Below are 24,683 nucleotides of genomic sequence, written 5' to 3'. Positions count from 1 at the left end.
CTCCTAAGTCCATTCTTCAGTTCCTTCCTGGCTACCTTGTAACCCTCTGGAGCCCTGTCTGATCCTTGCTTCCTCAACCTTAAGTAAGCTTCCTTCTTCCTCTTGACTAGATGTTCCACATGTCTTGTCATCCAAGGTTCCTTCACCTTACCATCCCTTCCTTGCGTCAGTGCTCCCTAAACAACTTTCACCTTTCTGTCGTGTATTTCCCTGATAACATCTGTTCCCAATTTATGCTCCACAGTTCCTGCCTAATAGCATTGTAATTCCCCCTCCCCCAATTAAATACTTTTCCATATTGTCGGCTCCTATCCCTCTCCATGACTTTCGTAAAGGTCAGGGAGTTGTGATCACCATCACCGAAATGCTCTCCCACAGAGATCTGACACCTGGCCTGGTTGGTTGCCAAGCACCAAATCCAATATGGCCTCCCCTGTAGTCAGCCTATCTGCATATTGAGTCAGGAATCCTTCCTGGTCACACCTGACAAAATCACTCCATCCAAACTATTTGCACTAAGGAGGTTCTAGTCGATATTAGGGAAGTTGAAGTCGCCCATGACAACAATCCTATTACTTCTGCACCTTTCCAAAATCTGCCTCCCAATCTGTTCCTCAGTGTCTCTGTTGCTATTGAGGGGTCTATAGAAAACTCCCAACAAAGTGACTGCTCCTTTCCTGTTTCTGACTTCCACCCATACTGACTCAGTCGACAAACTCTCCTCGATGACCTCCCTTTCTGCAGCTGTGATACTATCCCTGATTAGCAATGCCACTCCCCCCACCTCTCTTACCTCCCTCCCTATTTCTTTTGAAACATCTAAACCCCAGAACATCCAACAACCATTCCTGCCCCTGTGTTATCCAAGTCTCCATAATGGCCACAACATCATAGCTCCAAGTACTGATCCATGCTCTAAGTTCATCCCCGTTATTCCTGACACATGCGTTAAAATAGACACACTTCAACCCGTCACACTGGCTGCAACTTTGCCTTATCAACTTTCTATCCTTCCTCACAGACTCTCTGCATACTGTATCTGCCTGTACACCAGCTACCCCATCCTCTGACCCGTAGCTCCGATTCCCATCTCCCTTCCAAACTAATTTAAACCCTCCCGAAGAGCTCTAGCAAACTTCCTGCCAAGGATATTGGTGCCCCTCCAGTTTAGGTGCAACCCATCCTTCTTGTACAGGTCCCACCTTCCTCAGGAAGTATCCCAACGATCCACATATCTGAAGCCCTCCGTCCTACACCAGCTCTGTAGCCACGCGTTCAGCTGCACTCGCTCTCTATTCCTAGCCTCACTAGCCCGTGGCACCAGTAGTAATCCTGATTACTACTCTGCTCGTCCTGCCTTTTAGCTTCCAACCTAACTCCCTATATTCACTTTTCAGGTCCTCATCCCTTTTCCTAGTTATGTCATTGGTACCAATGTGTACCACAGCTTCTGGCTGCTCACCCTCCCCCTTAAGAATCCTGTAGACTCGATCGGAGACATCCCTGACCCTGGCACCTGGGAGGCAACATACCATCTGTGAGTCTGGTTTGCGACAACAGAATCTCCTGTCTGTTCCCCTAACCGTTGACTCTCCTATCACTATTGCTCTCCTATTCTCACCCTTTGCCTTCTGAGCCACAGAGCCAGGCTCAGTGCCAGTGACCTGGCCACAATGGCTTTCCCCTGGTAGGTTGTCCCTCCCCAACAGTATCCAAACGGTATACTTATTATTGAGGGGAACAGCTACAGGGGACCCCTGCACTGCCTGCCTATTATCTTTCCCTCCCCTAACAGTCACCCAGCTACCTTTATCCTGGAACTTAGGTGTGACTACCTCTCTATAACTCCTCTCTATCACCCCCTCAGCCTCCAGAATGATAGAGTTCTTCCAGCTGCAGCTCCAGTTCCCTAATGCGGTTTGTGAGGAGCTGAAGTTGGGTGCACTTCTTGCAGTGAAGTCAGCAGGGACACTCGTGGTGACCCTTACCTCACACATACTACAAGAGGAGCATGCAACTGCCCTAGCTTCCATTCCCTCTGCTCTATATTGCCAAAAGAGATAAAGAGAAAGGAAAAAAAAGAAAAAAAGACCTCACCTTACTGACCCTCCACACAGTCTTTTTTTTGGTTAGAGGAGGAGTTTGGTTGGGAGACACTACACGTGTAGTGTTTTGGGTTTAGCCACTGCCCGACTATATTAGTTCACTTACCCAGCAGTCCCCATGTCTGCGTTTGCTCCTGCTCAGCCTTCACTCCACCTATTCACAAGGTAAGTATTTTATGCACAAACTTACCTTGCTGGCTGCTCCTGGCTCATATCAAAGGAAAGATAAACTGGCATTGTAGGAAACCCAGAGAAGATTCACTTGGTTGATTCTGGGTATGGAGAAGATATCTCATGAGGAAAGGTTAAGTAGGTTGGGTCTGTATTCATTGGAATTTAGAAGAATGAGCAGTGACCTTATTGAAACACATACGATTCTTATGAGGCTTGCCAGAGTTGATGCTGAGAAGTTATTTTCCCTTGTGGGAGAGTCTCCGACCAGAGGGCATAAACTCCAAGTCAGGCATTGCTCATTTAAGTCAGATGTGGCAGTAATTTTTCTCTTGGAAGGTAGTCAGTCTGTGGAATTCGTTACTGTAGAGTTCTTTTGAGGCTGAGTTAAGTATATTCAAGGCTGAAGTAGACCAACTTTTTTATCAGTAAGGGAATCAATGTTAATACTGATAAGTCTGGAAGTTGGAGTTAGGAATGATCAGATCTGCTATGATCTCACTGAAAGGCAGAGCAAACTTGTTGGGCCAAATAACCTACTTCTGCTTGGACATCTTACGGTCTTATAATGGTAATAAACGTCTGTTTCATTGTTAAAGAAAACTGCAGTTTTGTGTGCCTGTGCTTCAATAAATGACCAGCACTTTAAATATAAACAATCTATCAAGTCAGTTTTAAATCTTAACTGTGTCTTGTCCAATAGTACAGTTGCTGAGATCATAACAGTTCCCAATAACTTTAAAATCTATTGTGGATTTTTCTTCTTTCATAGTGCATTACACAATCTAACAGTCCTGCGTTAGGTAAAAAAAGAAATTCTAAACTTGTTCTTTAGTCTTATTGGTGATTTTTAAAAAAAATTATATCCCTTCTTGTTACCAATTTAACAATTAATGGAATATTTACTTCATTGAAACTCCATATAATTTTAAACTTCTATATTCTAGTGAACAATCTTGAATGTCAAGAAACATCAATACTGGCGTTACAATATCTAACTGTACTTTGTTTCAGTTTGAGTTCTGATAGAGGATGGAATTGAGCAACAGATCAAAATTCCCTCCAAAAAAGAAATTAAAATCACCTAAAGCCAACTTACAGGATTCTGAAGAGATGGTGCAAAAATACCCTGCAATTAAACCAAGGGGTTTCTATTCAGAGATTCTTGCTGCAGGAGCATCAGCCATTCTGGGGGTAAGTGCTGTGAATATCTATTGCATGCCATGCACGGCCAAACCACTTCTAATGGTTTGGGTTGCTGTATACTACATCTAGAAAACTGCATTAATGAACATACTTGACTCTGTCCTAAGTCAGTGCACTACAGAAATTTCAGAACAATCACCTGTCACATGAGCATTTTACTGGTTTTGGTTGTGGTAATGCTGATCTGAAATGTAGATGTCTCAATTTTGCCTCAGCCCAAGCCAAGCTTTGAGAAACTACATTCTGTTAACAAATTGATGGTTGATTGAGATGGTTGATTATACCTGGGGATGTATGTTATGTCTATTTCAAAATCTACCACTGTCTTAAGAATAGATTACATTCCAAATCAGACAACGGTTTATAGGTTTGTGATTGCACTTCCTTTTCCTATCATTCCCTCCCCATCCCACCCCACCACCCATGAAATCTTTGGCTTGCATTTTGTTGTGTATATTAAAAGTTGTTTGAAACTTTTCTAAATGGGGAAGAGAGTAGAGTAAAGGCAGATATCAAATTAGGGCCTGGCAACCAGGTAGCAGTAAAATCATGTTTTAATACAAGCATATAACATTCATTTTTCTCCCTTGTCGTTCCCTTTAAAAAATACTTTTTTGATGAACCTGTTCAGTTATAAGCCTCCAGGGCAGGTCACATCTGAACCCAGACTTCCTGGCCTAGAGGTATGGACACTACCATAAAACCCATTTTTTCCTCTATACAGTTTAATCAGCCGTGAACTAATTGTTGACAGTTTCTGACTTAATAATTCAAAATATCTGTTATATCCCTGTTAGTAATTTTATGAAAGTGACTTGATGGTTGCTCCTCACTAATTTCCATTGCTGATCTGTCAGGAAAACCTAGACTGTGTTCTTTACCTTAGTTCAAATTAACAGCCCAGAATGGGAGTCTGAAAATGGAAACTTATGTCTTTTATTATACAGCATCTTACATTGTTTATCTGTCACTTAAATTTTACATTACCAGTGTTGACTTACATGTTATTTGGATATTTACATTACAGAATTAAAACACGTCCATTTTAAATAATTGTGTGATCATAAAGGGTATGCTCCAAAGATTATTTGGCCCAGCACTCTTTGAAAGAACTAGCCAATTATGCCAACTTCTATCTTTTCTCCAGGATCCTGAAAATGTTTCAATTTCAAGTATTTATCCAATTCCTGTTTGAAAGTTATTATTGAACCTGCTCAGGCAACATTTTTTCAGCTCAAAACAACTCAACACATGAAAAAGAGATAACAAGCTGTAGAGCAGGATGAACACTGCTAACCCTATCGCAGGCCAAGCAGCATCAGGGGAGCAGGAAAGCTGATGTTTCGGATCTGGACCCTTTTTCTGAGGAAGGGTCCAGACCCGAAACGTCAGCTTTCCTGCTCCTCTGATGCTGCTTGGCCTGCTGTGTTCATCCAGCTCTACACCTTGTTATCTCAGATTCTCCAGCATCGGCAGTTCCCACTATCTCTCTCAACGCATGAAAAACATGTTTTCTTCACGTTCTTTGGCAGTTAGCTTAAAATCTGTGCTTCCTAGTTACCAACCTTTCTATCACTGGCAACTGTTCTCCCAATTACTCTTATCAAAATTCTTTGTGATTTTGAAAGATTAAATCTCCCCTTAATATTTTTCCCCAAAGGAAACAGCCCAGCTAATATAGCTTCTCCACACGACTGAAACCTTTGGATCTTATTGCCTTTCAGTAATTTTTCTCTCTATCTCTCAATGTTTGGCATCCTTCCCAAAATGGGCTGGCCAGAATTAGGTCCTGGGCTGTAACTGATATTTTATGAACATTTTGCAGAGCGTCATAGATTTGGTACTCAGTGCCTCTATTTGCCATTTGCCTTTTTAACAACCTTCTCAACTTGTTCTGTCGTCTTCAAAGACTTGTGTATACGTATAGCCTCCACATTTTCTGTTTCTGCACCCATTTTAAAATCGTACCAGGTGTAGAGCTGGATGAACACAGCAGGCCAAGCAGCATCATAGGAGCAGGAAGGCTGACATTTCGGGCCTAGACCCTTCATGAGAAATGGGGGAGGAGAAGGGGGTTCTGAAATAAATAGGGAGAGAGGGGGAGGCGGATAGAAGATGGATAGAGGAGAAGATAAGTGGAGAGGAAACAGACAGGTCGAAGAGGCGGGGATGGAGCCAGTAAAGATAAGTGTAGGTGGGGAGTTAGGGAGGGGATAGGTCAGCCCAGGGAGGACGGACAGGTCAAGGGGGCGGGATGAGGTTAGTAGGTAGGAGATGGGGGTGCGGCTTGAGGTGGGAGGAGGAGATAGGTGGGAGGAAGGACAGGTTAAGGAGGCGGGGACGAGCTGGGCTGGTTTTGGGATGCGGTAGGGGGAGGGGAGATTTTGAAACTTGTGAAATCCACATTGATACCATTGGGCTGCAGGGTTCCCAAGCGGAATATGAGTTGCTGTTCCTGCAACCTTCGGGTGGCATCGTTGTGCACTGCAGGAGGCCCAGGATGGACATGTCATCTGAGGAATGGGAGGGGGAGTTGAAATGGTTCACGACTGGGAGGTGCAGTTGTTTATTGCGAACCAAGCGTAGGTGTTCTGCAAGCTGCAAAATCTCCTCTCCCCCTACCGCATCCCAAAACCAGCCTAGCTCGTCCCCGCCTCCCTAACCTGTTCTTCCTCCCACCTATCCCCTCCTCCCACCTCAAGCCCCACCCCCATCTCCTACCTACTAACCTCATCCCACCCCTTTGACCTGTCCGTCCTCCCTGGACTGACCTATCCCCTCCCTAACTCCCCACCTACACTCACCTTTACTGGCTCCATCCCCTCCTCTTTGACCTGTCAGTTTCCTCTCCGCCTATCTTCTCCTCTATCCATCTTCTATCCGCCTCCCCCTCTCTCCCTATTTATTTCAGAACCCCCTTCCCCTCCCCCATTTCTCATGAAGGGTCCAGGCCCGAAACGTCAGCCTTCCTGCTCCTATGATGCTGTTTGCCCTGCTGTGTTCATCCAGCTCTACACCTTGTTATCTCAGATTCTCCAGCATCTGCAGTTCCTACTATCTCTGTTAAAATCGTACCATTTAGTTTATTTCCCTTTTACTCATTTTTCCATCCAAAATATTTCATGACAGTTGTTGCTGTTATAACTCATTTGCTATGTGTCAGCTTTTTTCGCCAGTTTGTCTAAGTCCTCCTAAAGTTTAGACTATCTTTTCCACTGTTTACTACCATTTCCTTTCTTTATCAACTGAAATCTTTAGAATTCTTACCTTTATGCATCAAAGCGACTAGTCTTGAGATTTAATTGATCAAAAAATTGGAACTGGCAAGTGATAGTTAATTTAAAACTCTGTTTGGAAATGGGCCTCAGACAGAGTATACAATGAACAGCCAACAAGGCTCATGTGGCACAGTGGTATTGTCCATGCTGTTGAGACCGTCACTGTTTTTCTTTACTTTTTTGCATTTTTGGTGAGCAGCAGTTTATTTTGGAAAGGAGAAGAGAGCAAACAAGCTGTTTATTTATGGGAACTGGCCTGGAAAGAGAATTAATTAATGTTTTAAGAACAGTGCAGATGTTTCAGCACCAGCATGTGTTATGTTTAAGAACTGGCAGCTGGTTGGATGTTGCATTGGTCAATCAAGGGGATGCTGGTGCCAGCCAGCCAACTACAGAGAATGTGGGTGAAAAAAAAGTTATAGTTTGAACTGGGTTTCTTGGGCAGAATGTTGTGTGCTGTGAAGCTGTCGGTCTGGAAAGATGTGTTTGAGTTTTATACTCTCTAGTTTTATCTTCGTTAAAGAATTATTGAATGATCTCAAAAGAATCCCAGCTCATAAGAAATAAGTGAATATTTCTCGGAGCCTGCTAGAAGCTGTTTGCATTGACTGGTGGCTTTGAAACTCAAGCAAGATACAATCCTATATATCTGTAATACAACACATCATTCAAGGATTCCATAAGGACCTAGTACTCATTGTTGAAATGTTTATTGAACCGGGAAATTACAACTCTTTTTTCAATCTGTCTCTTAACTGTGTTTGTTTGTGTGTGTGTGAGGGTTACAATCAAAGAAGATTGGCTTTAAATTAGACATTAATTAGATTATCTATTTAGCTTTGCTGTACTAAAGTCACAGTATACATAATAAATTGTTTTTCTTTTGTTTAAGCTATAAACTCGGTGTCTGATATCAATTATTCTAAAAGTCTGGTTAGGAACAATTGGGCAATTTTGAAGGTCATTGAACATTTTAATTTCACTGTGTTGCAAATCTAATATTAATGAGTCTGATTTGGTCTACTTTGCAATCCTTGTGTCATAACATGGCATCTGAGTCACGGACCCCAGGTTCAAGTCCCACCTTCTCAAGGGGTGTAATAACATCTCTGAAAAGGTTGATTTAAAAAGAAAAGCAGCCAATTTGCTATGGTCTGTTTGGTGCTTCTGGCCAAAACAAATTTATACTCATGCTTTCAAATAATGCTTTACAGTATTTTTGTCTGGTGATGCTCCAGCTTGAACAAACTATATAGACCTTTTACAGCTGTTAGTTATTATTCTATTTCTATCTTCATAGATGTAAAATGACCTAATGACTATTTCCAACATCTTCTGTTTTTAAATGCTAATTAATATTTATGTTTGGAAAAGTTTGAGTCTAATAACATACTATTTTATTTTTCTTAGAATGTTCAAGAAGGTCCTGAGGTTTTAAGGCACTATCTAAATCAGTCAGGCCAGCAGAACTACACTCCTCAAGGTAAGTACCTATTGCCTGTAGCACATACGGAAATAAAAATTGAAAAATGTACAGCAGGGTGCTGATTTACCAGCACCCATTTTACACCAATGATAAAGTCAAAGTATGTCCCTAATATTATAGATGAGATTGAATGTAGTGGTTGAACAAATGTTAAGGTATCAAATTTTTGATAAGGCATTTGTCATTCATAAATGTGGTTTAGTTTCTATGTATGGACCTGTTCTCCAATCTTCCTTCAATCCTTTTTGATCTAGGTCAGAAATCACATGCCACCAGGTTATAGTGCAACAGGTTTATTTGAAAACACAAGCTTTCAGAGTCTTACTGCTTCTTCAGATAAGAAGAACATAAGAACATAAGAACCAGGAGCAGGAGTAGGCCATCTGGCCACTCGAGCCTGCCTGATCATGGCTGATCTTCTTGAGACTCAGCTCCACTTACCCGCCCACTCACCATAACCCTTAATTCCTTTACTGTTCAAAAATTTATTTAGCCTTGCCTTAAAAACATTCAGCGAGGTAGCTTCAACCGCTTCTCTGGGCAGGGAATTCCACAGATTCACAACCCATTGGGTGAAGAAGTTCCTCCTGACCTCAGCCCTACATCTGCTTCCCTTTATTTTGAGGCGATGCCCTCTAGTCCTAGTTTCACCTGCTGGCGGAAACAACCTCCCTGCCTCCACATTACCTATTCCCTTCATAAATTTATATGTTTCTATAAGATCTCCCCTCATTCTTCTGAATTCCAATGAGTATAATCCCAGTCTATAGCTAGTGCACTTTTATCATTTTATTTAATTCCAACCATTTCTTGCTTCAGTACCATGGATTTGGCGTCTCTGCTCCAATTCCTTCAATACGCAGAAAATCTGAGGGAAAAACTGTCTGATACCATGGGTGTGACAAATTAAACAAAGACTGCACCTCCCAATCGCGAACCATTTCAACTCCCCCTCTCACTCCTTGGATGACATGTCCACCCTGGGCCTCCTCCAGTGCCACAATGATGGCACCCGAAGGTTGCAGGAACAGCACCTCATATTTTGCTTGGGAACCCTGCAGCCCAATGGTATCAATGTGGATCTCACAAGCTTCAAAATCTCCCCTCCCCGACCGCATCCCAAAACCAGCCAGGCTCGTCCCCGCCTCCCTAACCTGTCCGTCCTTCCTCCCACCCATCCACTCCTCCCACCTCAAGCCCCACCCCCATCTCCTACCTACCAGCCTCATCCCGCCTCCTTGACCTGTTCGTCCTCCCTGGACTGACCTATCCCCACCCTAACTCCCTACCTACACTCACCTTTACTGGCTCCATCCCCGCCTCTTTGACCTGTCTGTCTCCTCTCCACGTATCTGCTCCTTTATCCATCTTCCATCTGCCTCCCCCTCTCTCTCTATTTATTTCTGAATCCCCTTCCCCTCCCTCATTTCCGAAGAAGGATCCAGACCCGAAACGTCAGCTTTCCTAATCCTCTGATGCTGCTTGGCCTGCTGTGTTCGTCCAGTTCTACACCTTGTCATCTCAGATTCTCCAGCATCGGCAGTTCCCACTATCTCTAAATGTTGGAAATACTTGTGCAGAGGGAAAAAGCTTGAACATTTCAGGATCATGGTCTTTTGTCAGAATAATGCACTTTCTGTTTTTCTTTCATTTCTAGACTTTGTTGACTTTTCAAGAAAAAAAGTGGCTAATATAGTTTTTCTCTCGGAACCATGCTGTTATTGTTCTGGTTCTTTTGCAGTTTGCTTCTATGTGCTTAATAACACTTAATTCCCTAATTTCAGTCTCTGCCTTCGATGGGCCTGATGATCTTATAACACATCTAGAATCACAAATATATGGATCAAGTACTGAATTGCAAACAAGGTCTGACTTTACACTGAAATCATTTCAACCAAAGGTGCAAGTTCCATTTCATGTGGCTCCAGGACAGCGTCCCCGCAAACTTGAGATTGAAAGGTATCTTCCATTTCTTTTGGTGCGTATCCTTTAATAAAGCATGGGATTGTCACCAGCAGGCTACTAATTTTGCTAAACTTTTTAACATTGGCACAATAAATGTTGAACATTGACTATGCGATTCAATATGAGAAAGCATGGTTAACGTTAGGCTGATGTAAAGTCTAGGCTGCTCATTAGCAACTTGAAGATACTATCTCTATATATTACTGTAAATAGTAGCTGGTTGTTAATATTATCAAACAGTCTGTAAATACAACCTTTAAATGAACACAATTAAACTGGAACTTTTTGCCCATTTAAATTTAATGGTGTTAGCTATAGCTTAGTTGATAGTGGATGTCTGAATGAAAAGGTGGTACATACAAGTCCAACTCCAGGACTGGAGCAATAAAATGTATGCTAACTAACATATTGTTGTAGTGCCAAAATATTGTGTGGCATCTTCCCAGCTTTTGAATAATGTGGGCGATGCCAAGTCAATTGGTAAAATGTGACGAGTCTGATTTTCCACTCGCGGTTTTAAACAAAAGTCTTGCTAATAAGTGGTGAGTGGCCTAATTTTATGTATTTATATCTCATAATTACGAAACCACGCCTCATTTATTTGCAGTTTTCTATTCTCCCATACTGCGGGAAGATAGTAGACAGCAACTGTAATGATTGTACCAAGGTCAGGCAGGTGGGCATCATAGAATATGAGTTCCCTGATGGAGGCTATTGATCTGGTTCAATAGGAGCCCTGCCTGACAGATAAAAACAGGAATGTCAGACATCCTATTCACTGAGAGCTGGCTCAGGATTTTCCACATGTAAATAAAGGGTGACTTAGTGACAAGATACTGGCCTCTGTGTAGATATTTCAATGGCGATGAGAGCAAAGCATGGTCCTGAAGAAATTCACCTGCAACAGTTGTCTTTGAGTTGGGGTAAACATATCTGGCATCATGCCGTTATTTGGCAAGCTTGACTCATTCGATCCTGTTGTTGATGACTCGGCTCAGTATGTAGAAAGAATGTATTATTTTTTCTGGGTAAATGACATTGGGCAGATGAAAAGCAACGATAAGTCTCCTGGCAGCTTGTGGACCTGCGGCTTTTTCAGTTATTAGGAGCCTAACTTTCCCTAAGGCACCAGATACTAAACCTTTCAAGAGCTAACGGATTTAGTTAAGGAATATTACAACCCCAAGCATTCTCTAATTCTGAGTAGTGAACATTTTTACTCAGCAATTTGAAATTCAGGGAATCCGTATCAGGATTTTCGAGTAGGTTAAAAGGTTGAGATGACTGGCAGAGGCATGTGATATTGGTTTCACCTTGAATGTGATGCCAGGAGACCATTTGGTTTGTGGGATTAATGATGTAACCAGGCAAAAGTGCCTACTGGCTGAAGCCCAACTAGACTTCAAATAGGCACTACAATTGGCTTTATCAGGAGTGTCAGAGGTTCTGTTCACTCAGAGCTGACTCTGAGGGAACTGGATAAAAGTCAAGGACTTTCCAAATGTCAATAAAGGTTGACTTGGTGACAGGATACCAGCCTCTGTATCATTATTTTAGCAACGATTCCTAACATGAAAGTCTGAGCTAATACCTCATGGCTCCATTTCATCATTTGCTCCTTGAGGCTTCCATCTTATCCAATGATCCCTAACATTTCTGGCCAACAACCGTCTGCATCCTTTGTCATAGAGTCACGGAGATACACAGCACAGAAACAGACCCTTTGGTCCAACGCGTCCATGCTGACCAGATATCCTAAATAAATGTAGTCCCATTGCCAGCATTTGGCCCATATCCCTCTAAACCTTTCTTGTTCATGTATCCATCCAGATGCCTTTTAAATGCTGTAACTATACCAGCCTCCACCAATTCCTCTGGCAGCTCATTCCATACATGCACCACCCTCTGTGTGAAAATGTTGCCCCTTAGATCCCTTTTAAATCTTTTCCCTCTCACCTTAAACCTATGCTGTCTAGTTTTGGATTCCCCCAGCCTGGGGAATAGACCTTGTCTATTTATCCTATCCATGCCCCACATGATTTTATAAACCTCTGTAAGGTCATCCATCAGCCTCCAATGCTGCAGGGAAAATAGCCCCAGTCTATTCACTCTCTCTATAGCTGCAACCCTGGCAACATCGTTGTAAATCTTTTCTGAGCCCGTTCAAGTTTCACAACACCTTCCTATAGCAGGGAGATCAGAATTGCGCACAATATTCCAAAAGAGGCCTAACCAATGTCCTGTACAGCCTCAATATGACCTCCCAACTCCTATATTCAATGCACTGACCCAGAAAGGCAAGCATACTAAACACTTTCTTCGCTACCCAGTTTACCTGCGACTTCACTTTCAAAGAACTATGAACCTGCACTCCAAGGTCTCTTTGTTCAACAACACTCCCCAGGATCTTACCATTAAGTGTATGAGTCCTGCCCTGATTTGCCTATACTCAATAAAGGCAAGCATACCAAATGCCTTCTTCACTATCCTATCTAACTGTAACTCCATTTTCAAGGAACTGTGAATCTGTACTTCAAGGTCACTTTGTTCAGCAACACTGCCCACGACCTTACCATTAAGTGTATAAGTCCTGCCCTGATTTGCCTTTCCAAAATGCAGCACCTCACATTTATCTAAATTAAACTCCATCTGCCACTCCTCAGCCCATTGGCCCATCTGATCAAGTCTGTTGTACTCTGAGGTAACCTTCTTCACTGTCCACTACACCTCCAAATCTGTAAACTTACTAGCTATACCTCCTATGTTCACATCCAAATCATTTGGATTTGGACAAAAAGCAGTGGACCCAGCACCAATCCTTGTGGCACACTGCTGGTCATAGGCCTTCAATCTGAAAAGCAACCCTCCACCACCACCCTCTGTCATCTACCTTCAAGCCAGTTCTGTATCCAAATAGCTACTTCTCCCTGTATTCCATGTGATCTAACCTTGCTAACCAGTCTGTCATGAGGAACCTTGTCGAACACCTTACTGAAGTCCATGTAGATCACCGCTCTGCCCTTATCAATCCTATTTGTTACTACTTCAAAAAACTCAATCAAATTAGTGAGACATGATTTCCCACGCTCAAAACCACGTTGATTATCCCAAATCAGTCTTTGCCTTTCCAAGTACATATAAATTCTGTCCCTCAGGATTCCCTTCAACAACTTGCCCACCACCTATGTCAGGCTCATTAGTCTATAAGTTCTCTGGCTTTTCCTTACCACGTTTCTTAAATAGTGGCGCCACGTTAGCCTACCTCCAGTCTTCCGGCACTTCGCCTGTGGCTATCGATGACACAAATATCTCAGCAAGGAGCCCAGCAATCACTCTCTAGCTTCCCACAGAGTTCTAAGATACACCTGATCAGGTCCTGGGGGTTTATCCACCTTTATGTGTTTTAAGCCATCTAGCACCACCTCCCCTGTAACATGGACATTTTTCAAGATGTCGCTATTTATTTTCCCACGTTCTCAATCTTCCAAATCCTTCTCCTCTAAAAACACTGATGTAAAATACTTGTTTAGTGTCTCCCTCTTCTCCTACAGTTGCACACATAGGTAGCCTTGCTGATCTTTACGGGGCCCTGTTCTCTCCCTAGTTACTCTTTGTCCTTGATGTATTTATAGAATCCTTTTGGATTTTCCTTAACCTTTTTTGCCAAAGCTATCTCATGTCCCCTTTATATCCTCCTGATTTCCATCTGAAGTATACTCCAACTGCTTTTATACTCTTATAGGGAATCCCTTGATTTCTGTTCCTGACATATGCTTCCTTTTTATTCTTGACCAAAAGCTCAATTTCTCTAGTCATCTAGCATTCTCTACACCTACCAGTCTTGCCCTTCACCCTAACAGGAACATAGAGTCCAGAGACAGTCTTTAAGGGGTAGGCAATGGCCTCGTGGTATTATCGCTAGACTATTAATTTAAAAACCCAGCTAATGTTCTGGGGACTCAGGTTTGAATCCCACCACGGCAGATGGTGGAATTTGAATTCAATAATTAAAAGAAAGTCTGAGAATCTACTGATCGCCATGAAATCATTGTCGATTGTCGGAAAAACCAATCTGGTTCACTGATGTCCTTCAGAGAAGGAAATCTGCCACCCTCGCCTGGTCTGGCCTACTTGTGACTCCAGACCCACAGCAATGTGGTTGACTCTCAATTGCCCTCCAAAATGGCCTAGCAAACCACTCAGTTGTATGAATCGCTGCAAAGTCTCAAAGAAATGAAACCGGACGGATCACCTGGCATCGATCTAGGCATGAGAAAAAACAATGGCAGAAACAGCCCTGTTGACCCTACAAAGACCTCCTCACTAGCATCTGGGGGTTAGTGCCAAAATTGGGAGAGCTGTCTCACAGACTAATTAAGCAACAGCCTGACATTGTCTGTAAGGTACGATTCTGTGAGTATGACTATGTCCCAGACACCACCATCACCATCCCTGGATATGCTCTGTGATCCCACTGGCACGACAGACCCAGGAGAGGTGGTGGCACAATGGGATACAGTTGGGAGGGTGTTGCTCTCGGAGTCCTCAACATTGACTCTGGACCCCATGAAGTCTCATGGCTTCACGTTAAACATGGGCAAGGAAATCTCCTGCTGATTACCACATACCAGCCTCCCTCAGCCAACGAATTAGTACTGCTTAATGTTGAACAACACTTAGAGGAAGCACTGAGGATGGCAAGGGCACACAATGTACTCTGGATGGGGGATTTCGATGCCCACAACCAAGAGCGGCTTGGCTTTCCTGCTCCTCTGTTGCTGCCTGGCCTGCTGTGTTTATCCAGCTCCACACTTTGTTATCTCAGACTCCAGCATCGGCAGTTCCTACGATCCCTAAAAGACATAGCTGCTAGACTGGGTCTGCGGCAGGTGGTGGGGGAACCAACAAGAGGGAAAAACATACTTGACCTCATCCTTACTAATCTGCCAGCTGCAGTTGCATCTGTCCATGACAGTATTGGTAAGAGTGACCATCACATAGTCCTTGTGGAGGTGAAGTCCTGCCTTCATATTGAGAGTAACTTCCATCGTGTTGTGTGGCACTATCGGCATGCCAAATGGGACGGACTTCACACAGATCTAGCAACTCAAGACTGGGCATCCATGATGTGCTGTGGGCCATCAACAGCAGCAGAATTATACTCCAGCACAATCTGTAACCTCATGGCCCAGCATATCCCCCACTCAGCCATTACCATCAAACCAGGGGATCAACCCTGGTTCAATGGAGAGTGCAGGAGGGCATGCCAGGAGCAGCACCAGGCATGCCTGAAGATGAGGCATCAACCTGGTGAAGCCACCAAACAGGACTACTTGCATGCCAAACAGCGAAAGCAGCAAGCGATAGACAGAGCTAAGTGATCCCACAACCAACAGATCAGATCTAAGCTCTGCAGTCCTGTCACATCCAGTCATGAATGGTGATGGACAATTAAACATCTCACTGGAGGAGGAGGTTCTATAAATATCTCCATCCTCAACAATGGAAGAGCCCAGCACATCAATGCAAAAGATAAGGCTGAAGCATTCGCAGCAATCTTCAGCCAGAAGTGCCGAGTGGATGATCTCTCGCCCTCCTCCAGTGGTCCCCAGCATTACAGATACCTGTCTTTAATCAATTTGATTCATTCCACGTGATTTCAAGAAATGGTTGGAGACTCTGGAAACTGAAAAGGCTACAGGCCCTGACAATGTTCCAGCAATAGTACTGAAGACTTGTGCTCCAGAACTTACCAATCCCCTAGCCAAGACGTTCCAGTACAGTTACAACACTGGTATCTACCTGACAATGTGGAAAATTGCCCAAGTATGTCCTGTACACAAAAAGCAGGACAAATCCAACCCGGCCAATTACCGCCCCATCGGTCTACTCTCAATCATCAGTAAATTGATGGAAGGTGTCATCAACAGTGCTATCAAGCAGCACCTGCTCAGAAATAACCTGCTCAGTGATGTCATGTTTGTGTTCCGCCAGGGCCACTCAGCTCCTGACCTTATTACAGCCTTGGTTCAAACACAGACAAAACAGCTGAATTCCAGAGTTGAGATGAGAGTGATAGCCCTTCATATCGTGGCTGCATTCAACCGAGTGTGGCATCATGGACCCCTAGCAAAACTGGAATCAATGGGTATCACGGGGCAAACTCTCCAGTGGTTGGAGTCATAACTGACACATAGGAAGATGGTCATGATTGTTGGAGGTCAATCATCTCAGCTTCAGGATATCTCTGCAGGAGTTCCTCAGGGTAGTGTCCTAGGCCCAACCATCTTCAGCTGCTTCATTAATGACCTTCCCTCTGTCATAAGGTCAGAAGTGGGGATGTTCGCTGATGACCGCACAATGTTCAGCACCATTCATGACACCTCAGATACTGAAGCAGTCCATATCCCAATGCAACACGATTGGGACAAAATTCAGGCTTGGGCTGACAAGTGGCAAGAAACGTTCACACTACACAAATGCCAGGCTAAGACCATCACCAATAAGAGACAATCTAACCACCACTCCTTGACATTCAATGGTGTTACCATCACTGAATTCACCCATTATCAACATCCTGGGTGTTATCATTGACCAGAGACTCACCTGGACTCACCACATAAAAACAGTGGCTACAAGAGCAGGCCAGAAGCTAGGAATACTGCAGCGAGTAACTCCCCTCCTGACTCCTCAAATCCTGTCCACCATCTGCAAGGCACAAGTCAGGAATGTGATGGAATACTCCTATTCCTACCCTCATTAGCTTGTGGCACTGGGAGTAATCCAAATATTACTACTCTTAAGGATCTACTTTTTAAATTCCTGCCTAACTTCCCATGCTCTCTCCTCAGAATCTTGTCCTTTTCACTTTCTATGTCGTTAGTTCCAATTTGCACAATGACCTCCTGCTGGTCCCGCTTCCCTTTGAGAATATTCTGCACTCTCTCTGCAATGTCATTTATTCTGGCAACACAGGGAGGCAACACACATCTGATGTCTTGCTGTCGGCCGCAGAATCCTCTGTCTGTGGCTCCAAATAGAGAGTCAGCTATCACAATCGATTGCTTGGAACCTGGCATACCCCTCATTACATCAGAGCCGGTCTCTGGCTGTCAGTGCTACATTTCCCTGAACATCCATCACCTCCTACATTTTCCAAAACAGCATACTTGTTCGAGATGGGGATAGCCACAGGAGATGACAGGAGATAGCCACACAGGTCCAGTGCAGCCAGTACAGGGAGTAGTAGTAACTCACTTGAAGCGTTGCACAGAGACCACCATTCTTGTCACTTATCGTTTTGGGCTGTTGTCCAAGTCAGTCAGGGGGCTTGGCCACAAATAATCTAGGTGTCGGTTCGCTGAAAGTCAAGGGAAGGTCATCAGGAACCGACTGCCATAGTGGAAAAGCATGGGCAGTCATTTGTGGCAATTGGAGGCAGCATGCTGGGATGCAGAAGGGACAATAATTGTGACAGGGCAACTCAACATATAAAGGTGGGAGAGGGCAGTGCATTGGAGGAAACTGGCAACTGGGGAGAGGTCATCAATGGTTGTGGGGGGGGTCAGTGCATCGCTATGATTAGCATGACTAGGCTGTACCCTTAGGCTTGAGTGTAATTTGGGGAGATGAAAACCTAAATGAAAGAATCCAGTGGGAGTGTGCACAGCTTAGTGGGGACAACAGGGAGTGGAAGGAACAAAGACATGAAAGTTTGGGATGTCTGCTAGATTAACAGGCTGACCCTTTGGCTTTCCCTGCAAAGCCTGACCTGTGCTGTCTTGTGTTCTCAACAAAATTGCTAATGTGAATTGGAAATTAAAAAATGCTGTCACCATACCCAGAGTTGGTACAATAAGTGTTATTTCCTTCTGAGGACATGGGCTCTACTTGTGGATGATGTGAGGCTCTTCAAGCGGCAACTGCATTAATAGGGCATATCACAGTACAGGTAATGATCAATGTTCCCTCTAAGCTGCAAGTCTGCGCACAGTGATCAGCATTTGCAGCAATAATCTTTGATTCCAAAAATTGCTGCCACACACAGGCCTGAGAGGTTTGCACTGAAGAAAAAAAATTATCCAGGGCACTGGTAAAATATATACATATATGTTGAATTCTACATGTGAACTGCATGCAGTGACCAACAGTGTGGAATACAAATTCTCACATGAGCATTTTTGAAAATGTTGTTGATCATTACAAAATGGTTATACTTATCTCTGTGAAGCAGAGGTATTCACAGGTGACTTCAAATGTGGTAGCCACAGGCCATAAAGATAATCCAAAAGCTCATAGCCTACACAAGAGCATGGAGTTTATTTCTTCTCACCTTGAACAGTAAATATTTGACAACATGGTCTTAATCAATGCTATTTTCCTTGGATGATGTTGGTGAGGTTGCATGAAGAGTTATGGAACAAGGTTCCAGCAATCCTACTTCAGTTACAATCTCCCACTGTATTTACATTACATGACTTGTCCTGCATACATTAGAGCAAGGTCCACTATATGTCAATCATTATGTCATGACCAGCAACAATCTTCAGCAGCTGCCAAGCAGCTTCTACGCAGAGGTTGCACGGAGGACCCCTTCAGGTTGTGGAGAGGTACAGGGGGCTCAGAGTCTATCACCCTTGAAACCACTCTCTCCAGATGAGCAAGGTACATTTATGCCATAGACTGAAGATGGCTGGGACACCAGTACACGACTGTGTCATCTGCTGGAGAAGGACTTGCAAAATTAGAAGGCGAGTTGTCATCCTACCCTGGCAGCTAGCAAGGTGACAGCTGTGCTAAACTTTAATGCAACTGACTGCTTCTAGTGATCCATTGGAGACCTATGTACGATCTCTAAATTCTCAACCCACAAATTTATCAAGGTTGCTAACTAATATAATTTGTGCCAGATCACAATGGTTCATCTTGTTTCCCCACGATGAGGTTAGTAGACTTTGCCAAAATAGCTGGATTCGCCCAGGTACAGGGTGCTATAAACTGTATATATCACATTGAGGGCATCATATCATTACGTGGCAGACTTTAGAAAAGTCTTCCTTCCAGTAATTGTACAGGTTATCTGTGATCATTGGAGCCACAAATTTACAGACCTGTACCAAATATCCTGGAAGCTGCCATGATGCCTATATCCTTGATAACTCTTAGGTTCCTGCTTCATTCCAAGGGTTGTGTGGTTTACAAGGATGGTCACTGGCAGACAAGGGCTGCCCTCTGCAACCATGTCTGATAACTCCATTATGCAACGCCCTGACTGAGGCCGGGAATAGACATATTGTAGCCCATTCTTCCACCATAGCCATCGTGGAGTAGAAAATAGGCTTCTTGAAGATGAGGTTCTGATGCTTGGATCAGTCTGGGCAATCATGCAGTATGCTCCAGACACAGTGTGCCATGTAATCGTTGCATGCTGTTCTCTGTACAACTGCAGCAGGCAAAGAGCGGATATGATAGATGCTTAAGTGCTGAGAGAGCAGGATCAGCCGTCCAAGGCAGAAGACGAAGACACTGATGAGGAGAAACATTACTTTCAGTATAGTAGAGTGCTGCAGCGTCAAGTGCAACCAGCCAGACAGTACTTAACTGAATGAACACAGCAGGCCAAGCAGCATCATAGGAGCAGAGAGGCTGACGCTTCGGGCCTAGACCCTTCATCAGAAAAGGGGGTTCCGAAATAAATAGGGAGAGAGTGGGAGGCGGATAGAAGAGGGATAGAGGAGAGGATCGGTGGAGAGGAAACAAACAGGTTGAAGAGGCGGGGTTGGAGCCAGTAAAGATGAGTGTAGGCAGGGAGTTAGGAAGGGGATAGGTCAGTCCAGGGAGGACGGACAGGTCAAGGGGGCGGGATGAGGTTGTTCGGTAGGAGATGGAGGTGCGGCTTGAGGTGGGAGGAGGGGATAGGTGGGAGGAAGAACAGGTTAGGGAGGCAGGGACGAGCTGGACTGGTTTTGGGATGCGGTAGGGGGAGGGGAGATTTTGAAACTTGTGAAATTCACATTGATATGATTGGGCTGCAGGGTTCCCAAGCGGAATATGAGTTGCTGTTCCTGCAACCTTCAGGTGGCATCGTTGTGGCACTGCAGGAGGCCCAGGATGGACATGTCGTCTGAGGAATGGGAGGGGGAGTTGTAATGGTTCGCGACTGGGAGGTGCAGGGGGATTCTTTTTTGGTTCTTATTGCATGGACGGGGTGTGAGGGATGAGGTGCGGGAGATGTGGGAGACACGGTTGAGGGCGTTCTCGACCACCGAGGTGGGGAAGTTACGGTCCTTGAAAAAGAATCCCCCTCGTCCTCACGTACCACCCCACCAACCTCCGGATCCAACGCATCATCCTCCGACACTTCCGCCATCTGCAATCCGACCCCACCACCAAAGACATCTTTCCCTCCCCACCCTTATCTGCTTTCCGGAGGGACAACTCTCTCCGTGACTCCCTTGTCCGCTCCACACTCCCCTCCAGCTCCACCACACCCGGCACTTTTCCCTGCAACCGCAGGAAGTGCTACACCTGCCCCCATACCTCCTCCCTCACCCCCATCCCAGGCCCCAAGAAGACTTTCCACATCAAGCAGATGTTCACCTGCACATCTGCCAATGTGGTATACTGCATTCGCTGTACCCGGTGTGGCTTCCTCTACATCGGGGAAACCAAGCGGAGGCTCGGGGACCGCTTTGCAGAACACCTACGCTCGGTTCGCAATAAACAACTGCACCTCCCAGTCGCGAACCATTTCAACTCCCCCTCCCATTCCTCAGACGACATGTCCATCCTGGGCCTCCTGCAGTGCCACAACGATGCCACCCGAAGGTTGCAGGAACAGCAACTCATATTCCGCTTGGGAACCCTGCAGCCCAATGGTATCAATGTGGATTTCACAAGTTTCAAAATCTCCCCTCCCCCTACCGCATCCCAAAACCAGTCCAGCTCGTCCCTGCCTCCCTAACCTGTTCTTCCTCCCACCTATCCCCTCCTCCCACCTCAAGCCGCACCTCCATCTCCTACCGACCAACCTCATCCCGCCCCCTTGACCTGTCCGTCCTCCCTGGACTGACCTATCCCCTTCCTAACTCCCTACCTACACTCACCTTTCCTGGCCCCATCCCCGCCTCTTCGACCTGTTTGTTTCCTCTCCACCTATCCTCTCCTCTATCCCTCTTCTATCCGCCTCCCACTCTCTCCCTATTTATTTCAAAACCCCCTTCCCCTCCCCCTTTTCTGATGAAGGGTCTAGGCCCGAAACGTCAGCCTCTCTGCTCCTATGATGCTGCTTGGCCTGCTGTGTTCATCCAGCCCTGCACCTTGTTGTCTCAAGAGAAATGTTTGTTTCTTCTGGATTTCTTTACCAGAGCGTGGGATCATAGCAGCTCGCACTGCTCTTACTCACTTCTGTGCTCCCTGATCACCTCTTTGTCGGTATCTAATCTCTTCAGTCTCTAATGGTGGATATATTTGATCTCTGTTTTGTATTTTACTGTTACTTTCATAGACCTTTTGTAAATGAATTTTCCACTGCTGCCCATCACCTGACCATGTGCTGCTCTCTTACAAGATTAATTTTTGAATGGTATCTTTCACAGTCAGGAAATATTTTCCGAGAAAGAGAGTGCATTTCCCTTCCATTTCAGACCATCAAATTCTACAGCATTTTTATTCCATGTCATTCATTTTGCACTTCTGCAACATTTACTCTGTTTCTCCTTCCACAGATACCAGCGATCGTTGCCAAAGCCCTGTTGCCTGTGGGAAAGGCGATGTTTGACTTTCTTGTGCTGCTGCAGTTTGTATGATGAAGGTGCTCCCGCAATGCGGTTATTTGAAAAGTTACAGATCATTCATCTAGCGATACTGAAGAGCTGATGGTGTATGGTGTAATTTTTATTTTTATCATGTTTATAATTTCACAAAAATGTTATCAAGGAACTTTTGATGTAAGGCCATAGATATAAATATCAGGTCAGGTGACCAAAAGCATTACCAAATACGCAGGTTTTCATGAATATCTTAAAGAAGGAAAGCAAACCGGAGAGGTTTATCATGGGAATTCCAGACCATGTTGCCTGGCAACTGTAGAAACAGCCTCCAATTGTGAAGCAATGATTAAATGCATTGTTGGAGTCTCGAAGGTTGTGTGGTGCAGGGAGATAGGGATCATCACAGCCAGGAATTAAATCAAGGGTGTGAATTTTAAATTGTTGCTTATAGATAGGAGCCTTTGTAGGTCAGGGAGCACAACAGTGATGGGTGAACAGGTTTTGGTACAAATGAATATGTGTGCAGCAGAATTTTAGATATTCTCGAGATTACAGAGACGTTGAATGTGAGAGGCCAACTGGGAGTGTGTTTGGATAGTTAAGTTGAGAGGTAACACAGGAATGGATGAGAGGTTCAGCAGATGAGCTGAAACTAAGGTGGAGTCAGGTCATTGTCACTGAAGTGGAAATAAGTGGTTTTGGTGCAGGACTCTGCAGTTACCCTCACCTCACCTCAGGAATTCAGCTGTTTGTGAATTTGTGGTTCAAGTCTGTAATAAGATCAGGAACTGAGTGTCCGGCGGAACCCAAACTGGGTGTCACTGAGCAGGTTACTGCTGAGTAAGCGCTGCATAATAGCGCTGTTGACGACACCTTCCATCACTTTACTGATGATAGAGAGTAGACTGCTTGAGGGGAGATTGGTCAGGTTGGATTTGCTCTGTGTTTTTGTGCTCAACAGACCTGGGCAATGTTCCAAATTGTCGGGAGATGCTAGTGCTGTAGCAGTACTGAAACAGTTTGGCTTGGCGGGTAGCAAGATCTCGAGTCATCGGTACTATTGCCAGGGCCCATAACCTTTGCACTATTCATCCATTTATTAATATTATTTGAAATGAATCAGATTGGATGAAAACTTTCATCTGTGATGTTGGGGACCTCTGAAGAAGGCTGAGATGGATCATCCAATTGGCACTTCTGGCTGAAGATTGTTGCAAATTCTGCAGTCTTATCTTTTGCATGGATAGGTTGGGCTCCTCTGTCAGTAAGGATGGGGATTTTTGGCATGCTTCCTCCAGTGAGTTGTTTAATTGTCCATCACCATTCACGACTGGGTGTGGCAGAACTGCAGAGTTTAGATCTGATCTATTGGTTATGGGCTGGCTTAGCTCTAACTCTTGCTGCTTATGCTATTTGGCATGCAGATAGTCCTGTTTGGTAGTTTTACCAGGTTGGCACCTTATTTTTAGGTATGCCTGGTGCTGTTCTTGGCATGCCCTCCTATACTATCCATTCAACCAGTGTTGATCCCCTGGATCAATGGTAATGGTTGAGTGCAGGATATGCTGGGCCATGAGGTTACAGATTGTGCTGGAGTAAGTTCTGCTGTTGTTGATGTCCCACAAAGCCTCATAGATATCTGGTTTTGAGTTCCTATATCTGTTCCAAGTCTGTCCCATTTAGCCGATGTTAGTGCCGCTCAACACAACGGAGGGTATTCTCCAGTTTAAGATGAGGCTTTGTCTCCACAGGACTGTGCGGTGGTTGCTGTTATCAATCCTGTCATGGACAGATGCATCTGCAGCTGAGAAATTCGTGACAATGAGATCAGCTATGTTTTTCCCTTTTGTTGGTTGCGTCACCACCTGCTGCAGTCTCAGCCAGGCAGCTTTGTCCTTTAGGACCTGACCAGCTTGATTGGTAATCCTGCTGCAAACTACTCCTGATGGTGGACATTGAGTACATTTGGTGCCATTTACACTCTCAGTGCTTCCTCCAAGTGCTGTTCAACATGGAGGAGTTTTTTTTATTAAAATTCACTCTTGGGATGTGGAAATCGCTGGCTTTGCCAGCGTTTATTGCCCATTCCTAATTGCCCAGAAGACAGTTAAGAGTCAACCACATTGCTGTAGGTTTGGAGTCACATGTAGTCCAGACCAAGTAAGGATGGCAGATTTCCTTCCCAAAAGGACATCAGTGAACCAGATCGGTCTTTCCTGATAATCGGCAATGGTTTCATGGTCATCATTAGACTCTTAATTCCAGATCATTATTTAATTCAAATTCCACCATCTACCATGGCAGGATTCGAACCCAGGTCCCCAGAACGTTAGCTGGGTCTCTGGATTAATAATCCAGCAATAATACTGCTGCCGATTTATCAACCGAGGGAGGATGGCACATGGTAATCAGCAGGAGCCATGAGACTCCTAGGCGTCAGAGTCAGTGTCGAGTACTCTCAGGTCAAATCAATCTGGTCAGAATACCACTGTGTTGCCACGTCTGCAGGGTCTGTCCTGCTCGTGGGACAGGACTCATCTAAGGACAGTGATAGTGACGTGTGTCATTGTCTGTAAGGTATGATTCCATGCATATGACGCTGTTTCTTGACTAGTCTTTGAGTCAGCTCTCCAAATTTTGCCACTGGCCCCCAAATATTAGTAAGGAGGAGTTTGCAGGGTCGATAGGGCTGATTCTGCAG

General features: G+C 44.6%; 1 protein-coding gene across 1 annotated transcript in view; it reads left to right on the top strand.

Annotated features, from left to right (window-relative positions):
• dnah1 (dynein, axonemal, heavy chain 1) overlaps window positions 1-24,683 on the top strand; it is a 395,000-nt gene that overhangs the window by 7,401 nt on the left and 362,916 nt on the right. Inside the window, exons 2-4 of the mRNA XM_048606524.1 lie at window positions 3,291-3,470; window positions 8,171-8,243; window positions 10,031-10,205. Of these exons, the coding sequence (XP_048462481.1) occupies window positions 3,309-3,470; window positions 8,171-8,243; window positions 10,031-10,205 (410 nt within the window). The 5' untranslated portion in view covers window positions 3,291-3,308. The remainder of the gene's footprint in view (window positions 1-3,290; window positions 3,471-8,170; window positions 8,244-10,030; window positions 10,206-24,683) is intronic.

This window comes from Rhincodon typus, chromosome 16, assembly GCF_021869965.1.
Source record: "Rhincodon typus isolate 14 chromosome 16, sRhiTyp1.1, whole genome shotgun sequence".
NCBI classification, from domain to species: Eukaryota; Metazoa; Chordata; class Chondrichthyes; order Orectolobiformes; family Rhincodontidae; genus Rhincodon; species Rhincodon typus.
Note: the sequence above shows the minus strand (reverse complement) of the source record. Positions and strands in the feature narration are given on the sequence as shown.